Here is a 17631-nt window from a genome sequence, read left to right as displayed (position 1 = left end):
GAATATGGGCATATATTAGATATGATATGAATGTAGTATAAATAATCATCCTTATTCCGATGGGAACTACCCCTTTTACATTACAACAACTCATCAACCTTGTAAAGGATTGAATCGCATCAAAGCAGCAACTTCTATTTGAATATGCACCGACAAATATGCAGAATTTATCAGATTTAAATTTAGGGTTTAAATCTAAATTTGAAGTTACATTTAATTTAATAACATATATGAACAAACGTAACATTAGAAAGTTCATGTTTCGTGTTTCTAATAAAGTTCATTCGAAGAGGTGCGTCATTACGACGCGACCGCTTGCGCATATGACGACAGTTCCACCATTTTGGATCTTGGGGTTTCAGTAGCTGCTAGCTTTAGCGTCATTACTTTGTTGGGTTTATTTTGCCCGCTTTAATCTTGTAGCTAAAACCACAACGACATTTTTCACGCGTTCGAGTTGGAATTTGAGTCTTTTTTTTCGTCCGAGAAATGGACGGAGAGGAGGACGACTTCATGTCCGGGAACCGATCCGGTAAAAACTGTTGTTGTGCTTTGTTTCCCATGAACAACGTTAGCTAAAGGCAACTGTTAGCTTCCACCGTCATAACCGGATCTTCAACTGAGTTCGACTCCAACAACAAAAACCACTGGACGTTATTTAGCTTGATAACTTCACCTGCACGCTAACAAGAGGAGCGAACAAGTAACTGAGCTACTAAGTGGTTCTGATTTCGGCGTCAGCAGCACCAGGAAATGTCTCAGTTTAGCTTCATGAACATCGAGCAGGCAACGCGACATCTACCTGTTAATAATGTCACATAAACTCTTTAGCTAAGTGTTTAATGAGCGGATATATTTGTATTTGAAAACTGTAAAAAGAACAGAGGCTCCAGTCCGAGTCCAGTCCGTCAGTACCTCTCCTCCACTCGGTTAGCATCGTGCTAATTTAAAGATCCCCTCTGATTCGGGGTTTGTTAGGGAGACGTTAAACTGTATAAACCATAATAAACCTCGGTTTACCGTTTGACTTGACAAATTTAGCGATATGCCGAATTAATAAGAACATCATCCAGACTTTATATTCTTACATGTATTTACTATATTATTTTAGACCATGTGCTACCTAACTATAAAACTTAAAATTCATGATCTTTGGAACGAGGTGTGCAGAGGAGGGAAGATCCTAAGATTCAGTTGTTTTTAAAGTGAATTACATAGCTAATTATACTAATTCAACACTGCTGGTTAAATAATACCCAGGGTATGTGATATGAATGTAGTGAATGCCCATAATAGAAATGCACTAAATGGTTGCCAAATTACGTAATACATCTAAAACTGCATGTCGTTATACAAAACCTCATGGTTGTCTTCAAACCTTACAATGTGCCTCTTTCCATGGAGTTTGGTGTGTGCACTCAATTTTGAAGTGGATGAAATAATGACATTATATTTCAGTATTATTTCTTAAATAGTACCATATTCCTTCAAAATAAATGTTGTTAAGTTGTCAAGTTCTTCCACCAGAGATCCACTCTTTTCTCTCTCTTGCATTTTTGCTTGTGTTATTGTCTGACATAAAATCCTGTGCAATAATATTAAAATGTGTTTCTGAAGTTGTGTTTCTGTCCTGCTGTTTGTTCTGCAGATGATGGAGGTGGCACTCCAGTTCAGGATGAACATCCGGCATCAGACGGTGAGGAGATGAGGAGCGACAGACATCAGTCAGAGGTCAGACTGAGGCTTCAACCCTTACTTTCACATTTCCTATTGTTGTGTGTTAGATTGTCTGTGTGTCCATTACACTAGTTCTAGTTCTAGTTGTGATGTGTAAATTAAGCAGTTTACAGAAGGTATTGGATGTGTTCATGTTTCAGCTGAAGTGGGTTAAATCTGATTAAGTTTTTGTCTCCAAGTGGGTCCGATCTGTTTTTTTTTCCTGAAGTTTAAACACATCAAATACGTTTTCTATTTGTCAGATCTGGTCCACTTACATATGTTTTTGTCAGTCTGCTTCATCTGCTTGCTATTGCTACTGGAATCTTCTCAGGATTTATCAAGAACCCTCCTAATAGCACACAAAAACAGTCAGTATCTAATAACTATTTTAAGAACTGTAGAATGTGATTTTATTTACACATTAACTCCCTACTGACTGGTGTGTTTTATTTCCCAACAGCTACTTGTTTTAAAGAGTGAACTCAAAGTTGATCTTGATCTACTCACATACAGGTCTGAGAATGATGCTGGTGAATGATGCTTGTCTTTGTTTTGAGAGTTTCTGGAACTGGCTTACAGATACCCACAGTCCTCTCTGATTATTCGCAGGAGTTACAGAGTGATACGTCTGAAACGTTGAACCCATTTATAAATAAATGAGCTACAAACCCATTAGACTGCAGGCGAAACGTCCTCTAGTTAATGGAGCAGAGATGGCGTCATTCACTTTGACAGATTTAAAAAAGGCCAAATAAACTTGACAGCTATTACACTTGGTGAAAACAGACCTGTGTTTGTGTGTTTGTCTCACCAGGACGAGGGCAGCAATGATGAGGACGCTCCGCAGGCCATCGACACCAGCGGGGCGGCCAGTGGCTCAGACAACGAGAATCACAGAGGGGCTGACAGCGACTCAGATGGTGAGGCCCCCAGGGGCCACGATGACAAAAGCGACTCCGAGACGGAGGCTCCTCGTCCGGCCGACAGCGATGACGAGTCTCCGGTCAAACGTAGGACGAGTGGATCGGACAATGAGTCGCCAGTCAAACATGGAGGTTCAGATAACGAGGACGGGGAGGGGTCGTCTCCCCCCAAACGCAGGGGGAGCAGCTCAGACATAGAGGAGGGGGAGGATAGGCCTAAAGCGGCTGTAGACAGCGACTCAGAGAACGAAGGCGCCAAACCTGCAGCATCCCTCGATCACCGGTCCAATGCCGACAGTGACTCTGACACAGAGACACCTACCAGACGCAAGGCAACACAGATAGTCTCTGAGGGGGAGGAGGAGGGGGAGAAACAACAGGGGGAGGCAGAGGGGGGAGGAGGAGAGAAGTGGAAGGCTGTAATGCAGTCTGACAGTGAGGAGGAGGAAGAGGGACAAAGGAGGAAGGCTGCAGCAGGAAGTGATGGAGAGCAGCAAGAGGAGGAGAAGAGGGAGAAGAGAGACGACAGCGAGGACGAGAAGCCAGGTACGGATCCCAGACAAGTATCTGGGACATCAATCCACATCTCTCTGATGAATCCTCGTATTTCAGCTGACTTTATTTTAATTTGCCCTGTAAACTAATTTTCTCAGATCAGTTACTGCGACAGTAACATCTTTTTCTCCTCTGTGTGTGATTGCAGTGAAGCGTAAGAAAGCCATCCTGTCAGACAGCGAGGACGACGAAGACGAAAAGGAAGACAGGCCAGGTGGGATGTAAACAAGTGTTTCACTGTGTATTATAGGAAAGTACAAATCTGTAGGTGCAAAACGGCTAATTTATAAATCAATAGAAATTGATTATTAAAATAGTTTGCTTTCAATTGATTAGTTTGGGCTGTGAGACGTTGTTGGGTACATCGTCAGAGTACGTTACTGAGACTAATGAAAAGATTTATTTGGAAGCAGGAGATTTTATTTTGGCTTTATTTTGATAAAGCTGCAGCATCTGATCCTTTTCACATCTGTCTGCTGATAAAACAATAGAATAAAGAACAAAGATGTATTTCTTATTTGTGTAGACATTAGAAATGTGTAAATCTGAAGATGATGATGGAGAATACAATAAACCACACCGCCTTATGTGCATGTGTCTTTGCCTATGAACGGTTACAATGTGAAGACGGACTGTGTCAAGTATTTGGGCTCCATGACAGCTTGGTTCAGTAAAACAGTTTGAATATTTAAAGGAAATGTTTTTTTCTAATAATTAAAATAGTTGGTGAATGCAGCCTCAAAATTCATCCTAAAACTCTAGATTCAGATCCACTTAGAATTCACCTGTAACAAAAGATTTCAGAGGAAAATCTGACCCAGCGATACCGAGTCGTTTCCACCTCAGATATCTGGATTATATCCAGAGCAATCATGAGCTGCGCTGATGAAACAACAACAGCTGCTCAGTAGGAAGACCGTATGGTAACAGCCCTCCGATGTGTTTCTCTCTGTGATCCTCAGCAGTTAAGAGGAGTCGGGCGGTGTCGGATGATGAGAACTCGGACAGCGACGCAGGTGGTCCTGATAAGAGTCTGGCAGCCAAACTGAGAGAGCTCGGCTCAGACAGCGAGAGCGAGGACGACGCATCAAAAGCCACGACGGACAAGAAGGACGAGAAGGCGCTGTTCGGCAGCGACAGCGACTCTGGAGGAGACGATGATGAGGAGGAGTGAGTAGTGGATTAATTCAAACTCCACTGATCTGCTGCTGTCGGTTTTAAATCACGGAGGAACATTTAATTCATTTAAGATTTGCCTAAACTCAAAGATACTTAATGATAATTAACCAGTATGGCCACCATCAGGACCACACTGGATAAACTGGGTGTCGCTTTCAGTGTCACCATTTTTAGTTGGGTTCAATAAACTTTATGCCTTTTACTATAATTTATACAATTTCACAATGAGTCTTCTGGCAGCATCCTGCAGCTGTAAGAATTAATCTTATAGTTCACTGACAAAAAAGTAATTATGAGAATTAGTTTTATATGATAACAAATATTTAATTCTTAATTTCTTTTTAAATTTTTTAACACAAACCCTTTGAGGTCACTAGTAGAATTTAAAAAAAAAGCAGAAAGTTGCCTCCGTTTTGACTTTGTTGGTTAAATAACATTACATACATTTAATCTTTTTTATATGATCTGTTGTCTAGTTTTACATTTTGAATTGTTTACTGGATTAGAAAATTACGATTTTTATTTTTTTAAATATTTAATTTATTTTCATTGTATGAATCTAGTTGGCTGATTTATTGACATCAAAGTCTGTAAACACAAACTATCACACACAGGTGTAACGAGCGAAGGACAAAAAGAATCATGTACTTTAATTAATTGTACACAAAGGAAACCAGCTGACACCAAATGACCAACTGTTGCTGTAGAATGTCCCTGAGACCTTTAACCCTTGTGTTTCTTCCAGGAAAATGATTGCAGACATTTTCGGAGAGTCTGGAGATGAGGAGGAGGAGGAGTTTACGGTAAAACATCCAGATCCGTGTCTCTAATGTTGTAGGTTTTTTGAGGACACGTCGTACTGACCGCTTCCTCTTCCTGCAGGGTTTCAACCAGGAGGACCTGGATGCAGAGAAGAAAGAGTCAAAGGAGAAGAAGCAGCAGGTGGAGGAGGAGTCAGACTCTGATGAAGGAGTCGACCGTAGTGGCCAAGAGTAAGATGTGCAGAACAGCTGAAAGATGATGGATAAGCTGTTTGTTGTTGATGCCTCAGCAAACACACTGTTTCCTTTTGTTTTGTTTCTGGCACCAGCTTCATGTCCGACTTTGACATTATGCTCGCTCGGAGGAAAGCTATGAACAGCAGAAAGAGGCGGCACCGCGACGGAGGGACGTTCATCAGCGACGCAGACGACCTGGTCAGCGCCATGATCAACAAGATGAACGAGGCTGCGGAGGTCTGCCTGTCAAAATAAAAGCTTCAACACAGAGAGTGTTCATAGTGCTTTTCTGAACCCTGTGATGATGTTTATACAGGAGGATCGAACTCTGAACAGTCAGAAGAAACCAGCACTGAAGAAACTGACCCTGCTGCCACAAGTCGTCATGCACCTGAAGAAGTAAAAGCTCAATTTCACTTTACTTACATCGTTATTGTTATGCTATGTTCTGGTACTGACAGACATTCACTGTTCACCGATCAAACATTTACTGCTCTGATAAACGTATTCAGAGACCCTTCCTAATGCAGCCCTCCCCAGTTTTCACCAGGCCTGTTTTGTTTTTGTAGACAGCTTGGAGGTTCAGTGTCTTTTCCAGAGACACTTTGACATGTGGTTAGCAGGAGTTGAGCTTTGAACCTCTGACCCTGATTCACTGGGAGACCAGTGTAGAAATAAGAGACTGCCACCCCAGAATAGATTTTTAGCACTATGTAAATAACTATACAAGTCTTAATGATTGTGGAGCAGCATCCAGTTTTCATAAAGTGGTTTTAATGTGGACATGCAAGAACAATAAGGTGCTGTAACACCCCCCCCCCTTCAGCATTTATGAACAGAATAGAGACGTGTACTAACTGGTTTCTAATAGGTAATAATGTAATGTGTTTATTATGTGGAGGCTGCTCTGTAAAGAATGATAATACAGTAAAACACAGCTATGATGAGATGAAGTATTGTCTTTGTGGGAGAATTCAGAACAGAACCTTTATTGCTCTAAGTCTGAGATCTTGTGGTGGTGTTTGTCCCTCAGACAGGACTTGAAGGAGACGTTCATCGACAGCGGAGTAATGTCAGCCATTAAAGAATGGATCAGTCCTCTTCCAGACAAATCGCTACCGGCTCTCAGAATCAGAGAGGAGCTGCTCAGGATCCTGCAGGAGGTGAGTGTGAAGACGCACTGCGACCTGTAGGTTGGATCTGGTGCTTTAAAAGCCAGCAGCAGTGTTTTCACTGTGTCTCCTCCTGCAGCTGCCCAGTGTGAGTCAGGAGACTCTGAAGCACAGCGGGATCGGACGGGCCGTCATGTTTCTGTACAAACATCCCAAAGAGTCTCGAGCCAACAAAGACCTCGCTCTCAAACTTATCAGTAAGGACGTCACACTTCACTTAACTAGTAACTGCTCCTACATACTAAATACCACAGTACAGGTACTTAAACTTACTGATACGTTCTACTAATGAAACTTTAGTTCTGCAGTTTTACGTAAACCTGCCGGGTGAAGCAGAGTGGACACATTTCCTCATGCTAACAATGGCTGACTGTGTGTTGTGACTTTAAGTCCAGATTTTAACCTCAGTATTTCCATTTTATTCTACTCTACTTTTTCTGCTGTGGCTCAGTAACAGTAGTAGTACTTGTACGTGTCTGTATTGCAGTAGCAGTAGTAGCATTCAGTTATTTTTAATTGTTACTGATGGATATTTTTGTGTCCAGATGAGTGGTCGCGGCCGATCTTCGGTTTGACGTCTAACTATAAGGGAATGACGAGAGAGGAGCGACAGCAGAGAGATCTGGACCAGCAGATGCCTCAGAGACGGAGACTCAGGTGCTGAAATCATCACTTTCACTGAGCGAACACAACCCTGTCCTCTCCGTCTCTCTCCATCACTGTTCTTCCTCCCAGTCTGTTGTTTTCACCTACTCTTCTGTTTTTATTCTGTTCTAACTTTTCTTCTTTCATACCTCTTCATCTGTTCGTTTCATCCCTCCTCCCCCGCCCCCCAGTCAACCTCAGAAGGTGGAGAGAGCGGTGGAACCCGACGTCTTCTCTCCACCGATCAGGTTCAGTCCTAAAACTGCATGGTTGCACGGCGAGCCTGTAGACTGGTTTAAAGAGAAGGATGTATGAGTGTTTAGTTTTTCCCTATGTGATCTGTGAAGACGACTTCAGTGTCGTATTTATATTAACGTTTGTAGTTCTGTTCGTCCAGGGCTGAGCGATGTGGCAGAACATTTTACTTTTCCTCCACAGAAACTTACTGACCCACAACCTAACTAGTAGCCCTTTGTTCTGCGTTCTGTTTTGTTTTCGTTGTCTTCAAGCTGTGTTGGAAACAAGGAGGAAAAACATTTTTTGTGTCCATTTGTCTTTTTAATGAAGGAAGCTGACAACATAACGTTTTCAATGTCAAACAACGTCAAGCCCTCAAGGCTGTTTACTGTGTAAATGAATTACACCGGAGCAGGAACTGTTCTGGCATGAGGAACTAAATTCACACGATGGTTCCTTAGGTTAAAACATTCTTGATTTCCCGCAACAGACACAGTCGTTGCGTTTAAGTCTTTCGAGCACTGACGCTGATTAACGGCTGTGGGGTGAAGAATGCTAATAATAGCATGGAGGCTCTGCTAAAGGTTTTTGTGCACAGAGTGGGAAACCAGAGTCGGAAACCTGCACAGCAGCAGATTCAGTGTGCTGCCCTGATCAAGACAAATCAGACCTGTGAATCCAGGTTACAGTGTTCATTTATTGACCAACACATCTCTCTCTTTCTCCATCTGTAGTTCGGGGGGTCAGACACCTCGCAGAGACCTGGAGAAACAGCTGACTGGAGAGGAAAAGTGAGTTTAGTTTGTTTTTTTTAAGTTGCACACAAAGTTCACAGCACACCCACCAACAAACAGAAAACAAAGTAGTAGAAGATTAACCTTACTTTAACTGGGTTCTCCTGCTCAACCCGCTGCAGAGCTCTGCGGCCCGGTGACCCTGGGTTCTGTGCTAGGGCTCGAGTTCCGATGCCCTCAAACAAAGACTATGTCGTACGACCCAAGTGGAACGTAGAGGTGGACTCCAACAGGGTGAGTGTTTTCATGTGGGAGCGCAAAACCTGCTCTACATCCAGATGAATGTGTGTGAACAGGATAATAAGTGTCTGCTGAAATGTAAGATAAAACAAATTAGCTTTCCATTAAAACATCTAAATACTGTTGGAAATATAATTAAATGTTAATGAACAGTTACTCTGATCATTCTTTATCGTATCATTTAAACCATCATTTGTACGATGGTGAAAAACAAACAGCAATGATCACGGTTCCCTGAGCTGAGCTGTGATTGGTCCTCTGTAGAGTGGATATAAGAAAGGCATCAGCCTGCTGGAGAAACACAAACGTCGCTTTGCAGAGCAGAAGAAAATGCTCCGTCCACAGGGAGCCGTCAAGATCAGCATAGAGGGCAACAGAATGCCCCTGTAGCTCCTGCTGTTGACCCGGGGGGGCAGTAAGTCTGTGCATGGTGTGCAGGGCCTGAGAGCTTGTGGTGCCGACAAAGACGTTCTCCCAGACTAGATGCAGCTCTCTGTTCATGAACAGATACAAGTGAAGTGCATGAGTCTGGAGAAGCAGCTTTGTCAGTGAACTGACTCACCTGTGACTTCGAGTAAACAGATATTTTAAGTAAAAGTATTAATACTACTGGTAAAATACTACATACTGATGTAAGACATTCAAATCGTTTTTATTTATAATTGCTGCTCATCTAACATTAGCTTTTTCCTTCCTCATGAAAAATCCTGAATCACTGGTTTCAGCTCGGCATCTGTTCAGTCAGAGAGCTCGAAATTCTGATCCTGAAAATCAGAGTTTAGATAGAAGCTGTGAGTTTGTAGAATCTAACGAACAAGTGTGGTAACTTAAATCTAAGTCGGGGTGGAGACGTTTGAAGAGAAGTCCTCATAAAGGAGGCTGAAGTGAACAGCGGGGTGTCAGGGTGGTGTACAGCTAGCTCCTCCTGCATGGCTCTGGAGAAGAGACGTAGCAGCACAGACACTCACTGCTGTGTTCCCACTTTAACACCTGTTTGTGTCGTTAGAAATGCAGTAGGTGTAGAAGTGTTGAACTTGTACGTGTCGATCCTCAGCGTGTTGCCGGGCTTTCTGACCATCCTTCTTGTTTTAATCTTACCTTCGTTCCTTCCTTCAGGGTCCCATGAAGAAGGGGATGTCCCGCGTTGACAAACAGATGCGTAGATTTGCTGACATCCGCCGCCTGACGAAGACGGGTCACGCTGTTAAAATCAGCGTGGAAGGCAACCGAATGCCACTCTGATCATAACCTCCATAGGATTTATTCACTTTTTAATGTTTTGTTCCTGAACAATCCCCCCATCCTGACCCATCCTCCCCCCTCGGGTTCAGCTCTGCCTTACTGAAGTCAGAATGTGAACATCTGCTGAATTAACAGGAAATTCATCATGTGTCTGGACAAAAAAAAAGAAATCTGCTCCAAAACGACCCCAAAATTCAAAGGTAAGAGCTGCTAAAATTAGAACTGTGTTAATGCTGTTGTCCAACATTAGTTAACATTCAGCTACATTAGCTTCAGCTCCAGACTAACTCGTTCCACAGTGTTAACATCAGCTTTATCTCCGACCCTAAAATAGTAACTAACTTTGTCTTCTGGCCAACAAAGGCAGCTAAGGTTAGCAGTCATCTATATCAGCTGTAACTCAAAATGAGCACAATCGCTAACATTAGTAAAGGATCACTTAGCTGTTTGTTGTTTTATTACCTATTTTTAATAAACCAACATTAGATTATGTTCGCTGCAGCTGCAGCTTTAAACCTGCCTGGTGGCATTAGCTTCATCTCCAAACTGAGCCCATTATGCCAAAACTATATTAGCGTTTCTATAATCAAACTATGTTATCAGGTAAAACTCATGTAACGGTGTGTGTGTGTGTGTGTGTGTGTGTGTTGTTGGCACACAGCTCCATGAAAGTTTGGCACCACGCTGTCTTTAACGGACTTATGTTCCTACAATAAGGGAAATATCCTGGTGCAGGCTTCCTAGACGTTAATGCATCTTAAGATATTAACCCTTATTTTAGTAAATCTCACGGCACTGACAGGTTTCTGTTGTTGATGACCTGTCTCCAGGAATCCAACATGAATTTGAACTCATCACAGCTGCTGTGTAAAGTTAGACTCTCTCAGCCGTCTGTACGTTTAGTTTTTCCATTTAAATCAGGTGCCACCATGTTAATGGTTTAAAGACAAACCCAGTTAGCTTGAAGGCTACGTTTGGTGAGATTGAAATGTTTTTTTTGTCCAGATACGGTCACGTTCGAGTGTTTTTGAGTTGAACACGTTATATTTTGCCCACTTTGTCTCTGAATGAAGGTGTTTTGCTAATAATGCTGTTCAGTCCATTTTGTCCCCGTTTGCTCCTGTAGTCGCTGTACAGAAGTATGTAAACTGTCTGCAGGACTGACTTTCACACAGGTATCTCTGTTTGATCTGGATCTGATCTCCTGCGAGGTCTCTGGGCCTCCTCAGTGGAACATCTGATCCGAAGACACTGTGTGAATCAGCCCATGTGTCTGCACTGTTCTGGATCTGATGATACTTTTCTTAATAAAGACTCAACAGAAACTCACCTGATCCATTTAATCTCTTCTGTTGTTTCAGTAACGTCTCCATTTTTCATACCATTTTATCTTATCTGACCTCTTTAATTACTTTTTTCCTACAGTGTGATGCTAATTTTTCTGGTCTCACATCATCAGCCAGATGGAAAAACCAAAAGGTTTTAGTGACCAGCAGAACAAATGAATCACATTCAGCATTATGATCATTCACTTTTTATTATGCACAATTAAATTTAAGGCTGTAAGAAGCATTTGAAAACAGGACTAAACGTACAAAGGAACAAATCATTTCTGAACTCACTGACAAGGAAACTGTTTCCACTGCACCAGCGTCGACTTTAAATCTTCTTTATGGTTCATGTCGTACGCTTTCTGTGCTGATACAGCACTCGAAGGAACGTGAACCCTGCTGCTGACAGGAAGTTCACACAGTACACAGTTGCTTTTTTAAGGAATAATCTGGTTGTTCCGCGTTGTATCACGTTAAATCTAAATTCCTGCCTCTAACATTATTACTCCCGTGCATCTATACAACAAGATCAAAAGATCCCACCTGTTTTTGAAGAAATAATTTAAAGGTGAACACTGACCGTAGCTTCATATGGAGAAATAAATGTCTCTCCCAGTGAGGTGCTTTAGACGGACTGACGCTAACTGATGGTTCTTACCGGGGAATATTAACCTTCTCATATTTGCAGTGTGAACATCCTGATTCTGGTGCAGTGGGAACCTCGTCGCGTCAACGTGCTGCAGACAAAACAAAAACCTCGAGTCGAGGCTGGGGGGGCGCCTCCGGTCAAATTCACAGAAGGGAGGAGGGGGTGATGATGCATTCAGGTGATGTGACATCCAGAAACTGGATCAAGTCAAAACTAGATTTTTAAGTTGCTTTGGTTCACAAAAGGGTTGCAGCCACATTAATAATGTACAGAGCTACGTTCAGCTACGTTGTCTTAATGTTCAACTTGAAAGAAAAAAAAAAGCTAAATTAGAATTTAAATGAGGAACTGACCAGAGAATAAGACAAGAACATTAGATATGAGAGCTTGTACAAATCATGAACAGAGGTAAATCGAGTTTTATTGGTTAAACCATAATGTTTGCTGATTGTTCAGATCCGATTCAATTATTAGTAGGATTTGTTAGGACGCACTACAGAATGTGACCCATAATAAATGATACTGGTTTCACTAGTTTATGTTCAATGTTTTATTCAAGTGGTTTAAAGGTTTTCAGGTCTCAGCAGAAACCCTGACTTTAGTGTTTCAGAGTGATCATGTTAAAACCTGCTCATTTATGTTCAAACAGGACACAGGTTATTTATTATGAATCAGTGAGTCTGAAAGTCTGAAATCTACAATGATTCCGTTTATTAAGTTTTTCTTTTAGAGGTTTGAGTTCAGTAGGAATTCATCAAATTTTAATCAGGTCTTCAGCGAATGTGATTCTGTTTTTTTTCCATTAAGACTTTTGCTGCTCTGGACATGAACATTTGAACTTTTCCTACAGGTGTGAGCTGTACCTGAATGCACCATCGTAAAACATTCATAATTAGGCAGGAATTGGGTGGGGGTTGGTGTCCAGGTGAGGTGTGGATGACTGACAGGTAGTGGGCGTGGCTCAGCAGGTGACTGGCGGTGTTTCATGCATCTGTTGTGATTCCCTCTGCAGAGAAAAAGGGACAATTCAGTGTTTTTACCCACAGACGAGTGTCGACTGTTGCTCCTGAATCACCTGCAGTACTGTACCTGTCCAGAGGAGGGGCTGTGGAACGGGGCGGGCTGTCAGAGTAGCGGGGCATCAGCCTATCCTCGGCTGCTTGGTAGACGGCTCATGCCAATCCTGTCGATGGGAGGAGGGTTGACTCGTTGCCGTGGCAACTCAAGCCCCTTGCTATAAACAGTAGAAACATGAACAGGTGAGTAACACGTTAAGATAACGCTGTAGTAACAGTACAAGAGGTGAGTATTTGTACTGAGTGGTATTAGTACTTTTACCTCTGCTTGTTTGCCGTCTGTTTGGTTTCCATGGAGCTGATTGACAGGCGGTCCAGCGGTGCGTTGCCAGGGAAACTCCTTTTTCTCTTCGGCTCCATGACGTCATTCTCCATCTTCACCAGATCATCCAATCGGAACAGCTTAACCGGTAGCGTCTCCCCCTGCTTCGCCTCTCTAGGGCGGGGCCGAAAAGATGCAGGCATGGGACGGTCTATGTGCTGGAACACAAGGAGGAGATGAGAAGGTGGGATAAGTCTGTGTATTGAAAAGAAATTGGGATGAGGCTTTGATGAAATTGAGAAATTTTAAGAGGACAGGATAAGTCTAATTGTTGAAATAAAGGGGACTGGGATAAGGCTATGACCTGATTCTGAAAGGTTTGATGAATACACATTAGACAGAATGGGTCTGACTAAATCATTTCCATTACACCAATATTTTGACTCGTTCACACAGTATTTTATTTTGCAGCAGGGAGTCTCCTTAGAGAAAATATTGAGCTGAGCAGGGAGGGGCCGCCCTGCACGTCGGGGCTCCACCTTCAGCTTCGTCTCTTACATCACAACACGAACAGCGCACGGTTTCTGACTTCCTGTCCATCCACCACCTCTGATGAGTCGGACGATCAGGTTTCACGCAGACTAAACACAAAACACTTTCAGGTTTCACAGTTTTCATCAGTCATCATCTGATATCAGCACAGGGGCCCGCTGAGGGAGGGGCCGTTTGGTTTGGCCCTCATGACAAAATCTGATCTGTTTCTGCACCCTGTGATCCTGACCCCGATCCAGGTCCGTGCATCGCTTCAGGATAAAATCTGTTCATGTTGGGCCGACTGGATGGAATTAATCACTGAATGAGTCCAGAGGGCCACAGGACCAGAACCTCTGGAACAGAACCAGTGTCCAAAAAATAGGACTAGTAAAAGACAAAACCACCAAAGACACCAAAACAGGCAGATCTTAAAAAACCAAGACACAGATAGTAACATGACTCAAGACCTGAAAAACAACTGGAGGTGTCATAATAACACTGGTTTAAATGTTTCAGGATCAGGAATGAGTCCATCAGAGGGACAGACCATGTCAGATGTTAGAGATAACGTCAGAGGGCAGACTGAGGTGGTTTGGACAGAGATTGGGAACATATCAGTAAACAGCTGCTGAGGTTGGAGCTGCCAGGCAGGAGGTGTAGAGGAAGAACGAAGAGGAGGTTTATGGATGTAGAGAGAGACGTGAAGTTAGTTGGTTTGAGAGAAGAGGATGAAGAGGACAGAGTTAAATGGAGGCAGATGATTCTCTGTGGAGACTCCTGAAAGGGAACAGCTGAAATGAAAGAAGAGCGATGTGATGCAGTTTGAATCTCTTCCATTCTGTAACGTTCAAACTGTTGTGAGATAATTTCGAGGCTATAAAACCACCAGGGTCTTCTAATGTCCCCCAATCATTGTGCAGTGGTCCCAGCAAATACTGAGAAAGTTAATATCATGTGAACATTACATGTTACACAGTCATAACGACCATGGTGTGTGCGTGAACTCTGACCTGGGGTTGATGTTGGACTCGGAAGCTGTCGACGCTGCAGTGGAGCAGAGTGATGGACAACAGGCCGGAGAACAGCAAACAGCCACAGAACTGCATCTGTAACGAAAAACCAAAACTTTTTCAGATATTTGACTTGATTGTGTTGAATATTTTAGTAAAAGATTTTATATCAGGTAAAAGAATAAAAACATATTAGATATTAATTAAAAAACTAACTTGATGTTTTGTATGTTTCAAACTTTTTGTACCTGTATTATTTATTATCTTTATCAGCTTTACTGAACATTTTGTGCAGGTATTTTACTCTATTTTAAATGTTATAATCCATGATGATATTAACATTGTCATTTTATCCAGTTTCTCTTCTGTCTAATAATCTTGATAATTTTCAATTTTATACATTTGATTTATTTTTTGTGCTTTACCAACAACTTCAACTGTACAAAAATTCTTGTCTTTAAATATTTCATTTTATTTTACTGATAATTTACAAAGTTTTTACTAATTAGTGTTTTTTCATATGATTTTAAAAATTATTTGGTATTTTGCTAATTCTTTAGTGATATTTTGCAATTTTTTGTTAAATATTTTACTATTTTTGTCAAATTTCTTACCGATATTACCAAAGTTTACCACATAAACTAAACTAAAATTGTCCACACACACACACACACACACACACACACACACACACACAGTAGGACACTTTTAGCTTGGCTGACGGTCGGAGCGTATTGTCCAGCAACATCGGCTAATTTTAGCATTTTCCATCCCTGCAAATAAACGACTTTTGACCGTCACTTGCACACTTGCTGACGTGCACACTCCAGTATTCTCTTCCACCACACACACACACACACAGAGACACACACACGATTCCCTGAAAACAAAAACACAGTAACAAGCACCAACGTCACACACACATTCATACTGATGCACCTATATACAGTTCATGCACGTGGACTTAATCAAGCAGAGACGTGCACAAACAAGGTGAACTTTTTACACCACTGCTGATTCTGATGAGCTGCTGATCTCCTTCATGCATGTGTGAGGATGACACACAAACCCTCTGCAAATTCTTCCATTCACAAAAATACCCGGCGTTTCCTCCACAGACGTGACATTAGAACACACCCCAACCCTGCACTACACGCTACACACTACACTCGTACAGTGGTGAACAAAGCAAAGTAGAAGTTTGAAGTTTTCTTTCTTTGCATTTTATTTACTTGTTCGATTCTGTGATTAATTAAATGTCCTCTCCTCAGTTACAGCTCAGATAAACCGTAACACAGAGTTATAGACTAACTCCAGATCATGTGTCAGAAGAGAGATTATAAAACCACACAGAAACAGATCAGCTGAGGAAAAACCTGAATGTGACTTTGAAGTCATGAAAATAATCCAAAATGAAAACATCAGTACAGAAGCATAATACGCCTGCAGCAGAAAAACGCACTCTATGAGGTTAAATTCACTCATTACATTACACATTCATTCATTAAAGCTAAAAGCTAAAATAAGAATTACGTCATTACATCCTGAAAAATGTTACGCTGCTTTAAATCTGTCAGTAGAGAATTCGTTTGGATGATTAGAGATTAAAAGAGTAAAAATAAACTGCAGGAAAGGGACTTTTTTTGCAGTGTATCCTGTGCAGCAGTGTGTACCTGTGCACACCTGCATCGCACTCTCACACAAAGAAACATGCGTGTATAAACGCGTGCACGTGTACCTTCAGTGTGGAGTCTCTGGGAGGAGTGAAGGGAGTCTGTCCTGCTGCGTCGTCTCTTCTCTCTCTTTCTGTGTCTTGTTGTAGCTTCACATCAGGTTTTATAGCAGCAGCCTAGGAATCTCCCGTCCAATCGTCAGCCTCCGCTCCTGGTGACATCACTTCCTGCTCTTCTCGTCTCTTTTCCACTGTGTGTGTCTGACATTTCATCATCAGGTCCATTACCTGTTAATGAATCCTCCCGGGAGCAATCACAGCGAACCTCCTCCTCCCTTTCTCTCATCTCCCCTTCAAGTCCATTTGAAAACCAACACATTTCAATCTGTGGTACCTGCTGCACAAAGTGAAGCCGGTTCTCCAGCTGGTGTCTTTCTAAGTTAGAGTTTAAAGACCAGAGGGACGTCTCACACAGCAGCTGTCACCGTCGTCCAACGTCAAAAACATTGATTCATTATGCAGAACAGACAGATCCATTACTACTAGCATCCTACAACAAGTGTCCACAGACCAATACAGACCATAATCCAACTCTGGGATTTATAATTTATAATTTGTAATTTATAATTTATAATTCTGGGTTGGTGGCAGACATGGCAACTTTGACAAACACTGAATCTGAGTGAACAGCCCCAGTCCAGTCCTCTCTCAGCCCACTTCTTCTACTGTGGACCCGCTGTCGGCTCCAGCACTCATCACACTCCACTAGTTCCCCTCTCATGGGACCAGCCTGGGTTTTAAAGCCCTTAGAGGGAAACACTGCTCCATCCCCAGCACCGCTAAGCTTCAGGCCTCCAGCACTCCCGATGTTCAGGCCCTCAGTTTTAGTTGTCCACCCACCATGAGCCTCAATGATCAACCGGAACCGATTCTCAGTTGTCCAGAAGTATAGTGTCTCCACTGCTCAGCACCCAGAGCCTCCAAGGTGCCAAGAAACAGCCTCCTGTCAGCCTGTACCTGAGTCAGCTAATGCCTCCCGTATTGCTGTGTCAGGTCACGCTTCCTGTGTTCCTGAGTCAGCTGACACTTCCTGTATTCCTGCATTTGTTCAAGCATCCCATGTCCCTGAATAAGCTGATGCCTCCTGTGTCTTTGGGTGGGGTGAAGCCTCCTGTTTTCTTGCGTCGTCTCGTTCTGCTGATCTCTTGTGGTCCAGGTTCCATCAAAAGCAGAGTTGGCCGGACCAGTTCCAGTTCTAGTTCCAGTTCCTGCTGACTGCGTCTTGCCTGTCCCTAAACTTATCTCGAAATAGTTCAGTCCAACTAATGCCCCCATGTCCCTTTTCCTGCCAACAGCATCCTCCTCGTCCTGCTGATGCTGATGGCACCCTGCC

The 17631-nt window shown here is 42.6% G+C and overlaps 2 protein-coding genes across 3 annotated transcripts; one reads left to right on the top strand and one right to left on the bottom strand.

The window, feature by feature from the left end:
- Nucleotides 1–333: 333 nt before the first annotated feature.
- Nucleotides 334–11038, top strand: LOC113147998 (interacts with SUPT6H, CTD assembly factor 1). Of its 2 annotated transcripts, none has more exons than XM_026339444.1 (15): nucleotides 334–532; nucleotides 1649–1731; nucleotides 2534–3188; nucleotides 3346–3411; nucleotides 4163–4367; nucleotides 5122–5179; nucleotides 5259–5368; nucleotides 5467–5611; nucleotides 5691–5773; nucleotides 6408–6537; nucleotides 6626–6743; nucleotides 7092–7203; nucleotides 8163–8219; nucleotides 8345–8456; nucleotides 9579–11038. In XM_026339444.1, the coding sequence occupies exons 1-15, from the start codon at nucleotides 490–492 to the stop codon at nucleotides 9702–9704; spliced, it is 2103 nt and encodes a 700-aa protein (XP_026195229.1). In that variant the 5' UTR covers nucleotides 334–489; the 3' UTR covers nucleotides 9705–11038. The 2 variants fall into 2 exon arrangements, with proteins under 2 accessions (XP_026195229.1, XP_026195220.1); XM_026339435.1 differs by having other exon boundaries at nucleotides 4160–4367.
- A 184-nt stretch (nucleotides 11039–11222) lies between these two features.
- Nucleotides 11223–16511, bottom strand: ostn (osteocrin). The gene is made up of 5 exons (XM_026363533.2): nucleotides 16305–16511; nucleotides 14567–14662; nucleotides 13023–13240; nucleotides 12774–12918; nucleotides 11223–12690 (listed from the first exon to the last, which is right to left on the bottom strand). Exons 2-4 carry the CDS (start codon nucleotides 14660–14662, stop codon nucleotides 12831–12833), a joined length of 402 nt encoding a protein of 133 aa, XP_026219318.1. The 5' UTR covers nucleotides 16305–16511; the 3' UTR covers nucleotides 11223–12690; nucleotides 12774–12830.
- Between the last annotated feature and the right edge of the window lie 1120 nt (nucleotides 16512–17631).

Source organism: Anabas testudineus, chromosome 13 (genome assembly GCF_900324465.2).
Source record: "Anabas testudineus chromosome 13, fAnaTes1.2, whole genome shotgun sequence".
Lineage (NCBI taxonomy): Eukaryota > Metazoa > Chordata > Actinopteri > Anabantiformes > Anabantidae > Anabas > Anabas testudineus.
Note: the sequence above shows the minus strand (reverse complement) of the source record. Positions and strands in the feature narration are given on the sequence as shown.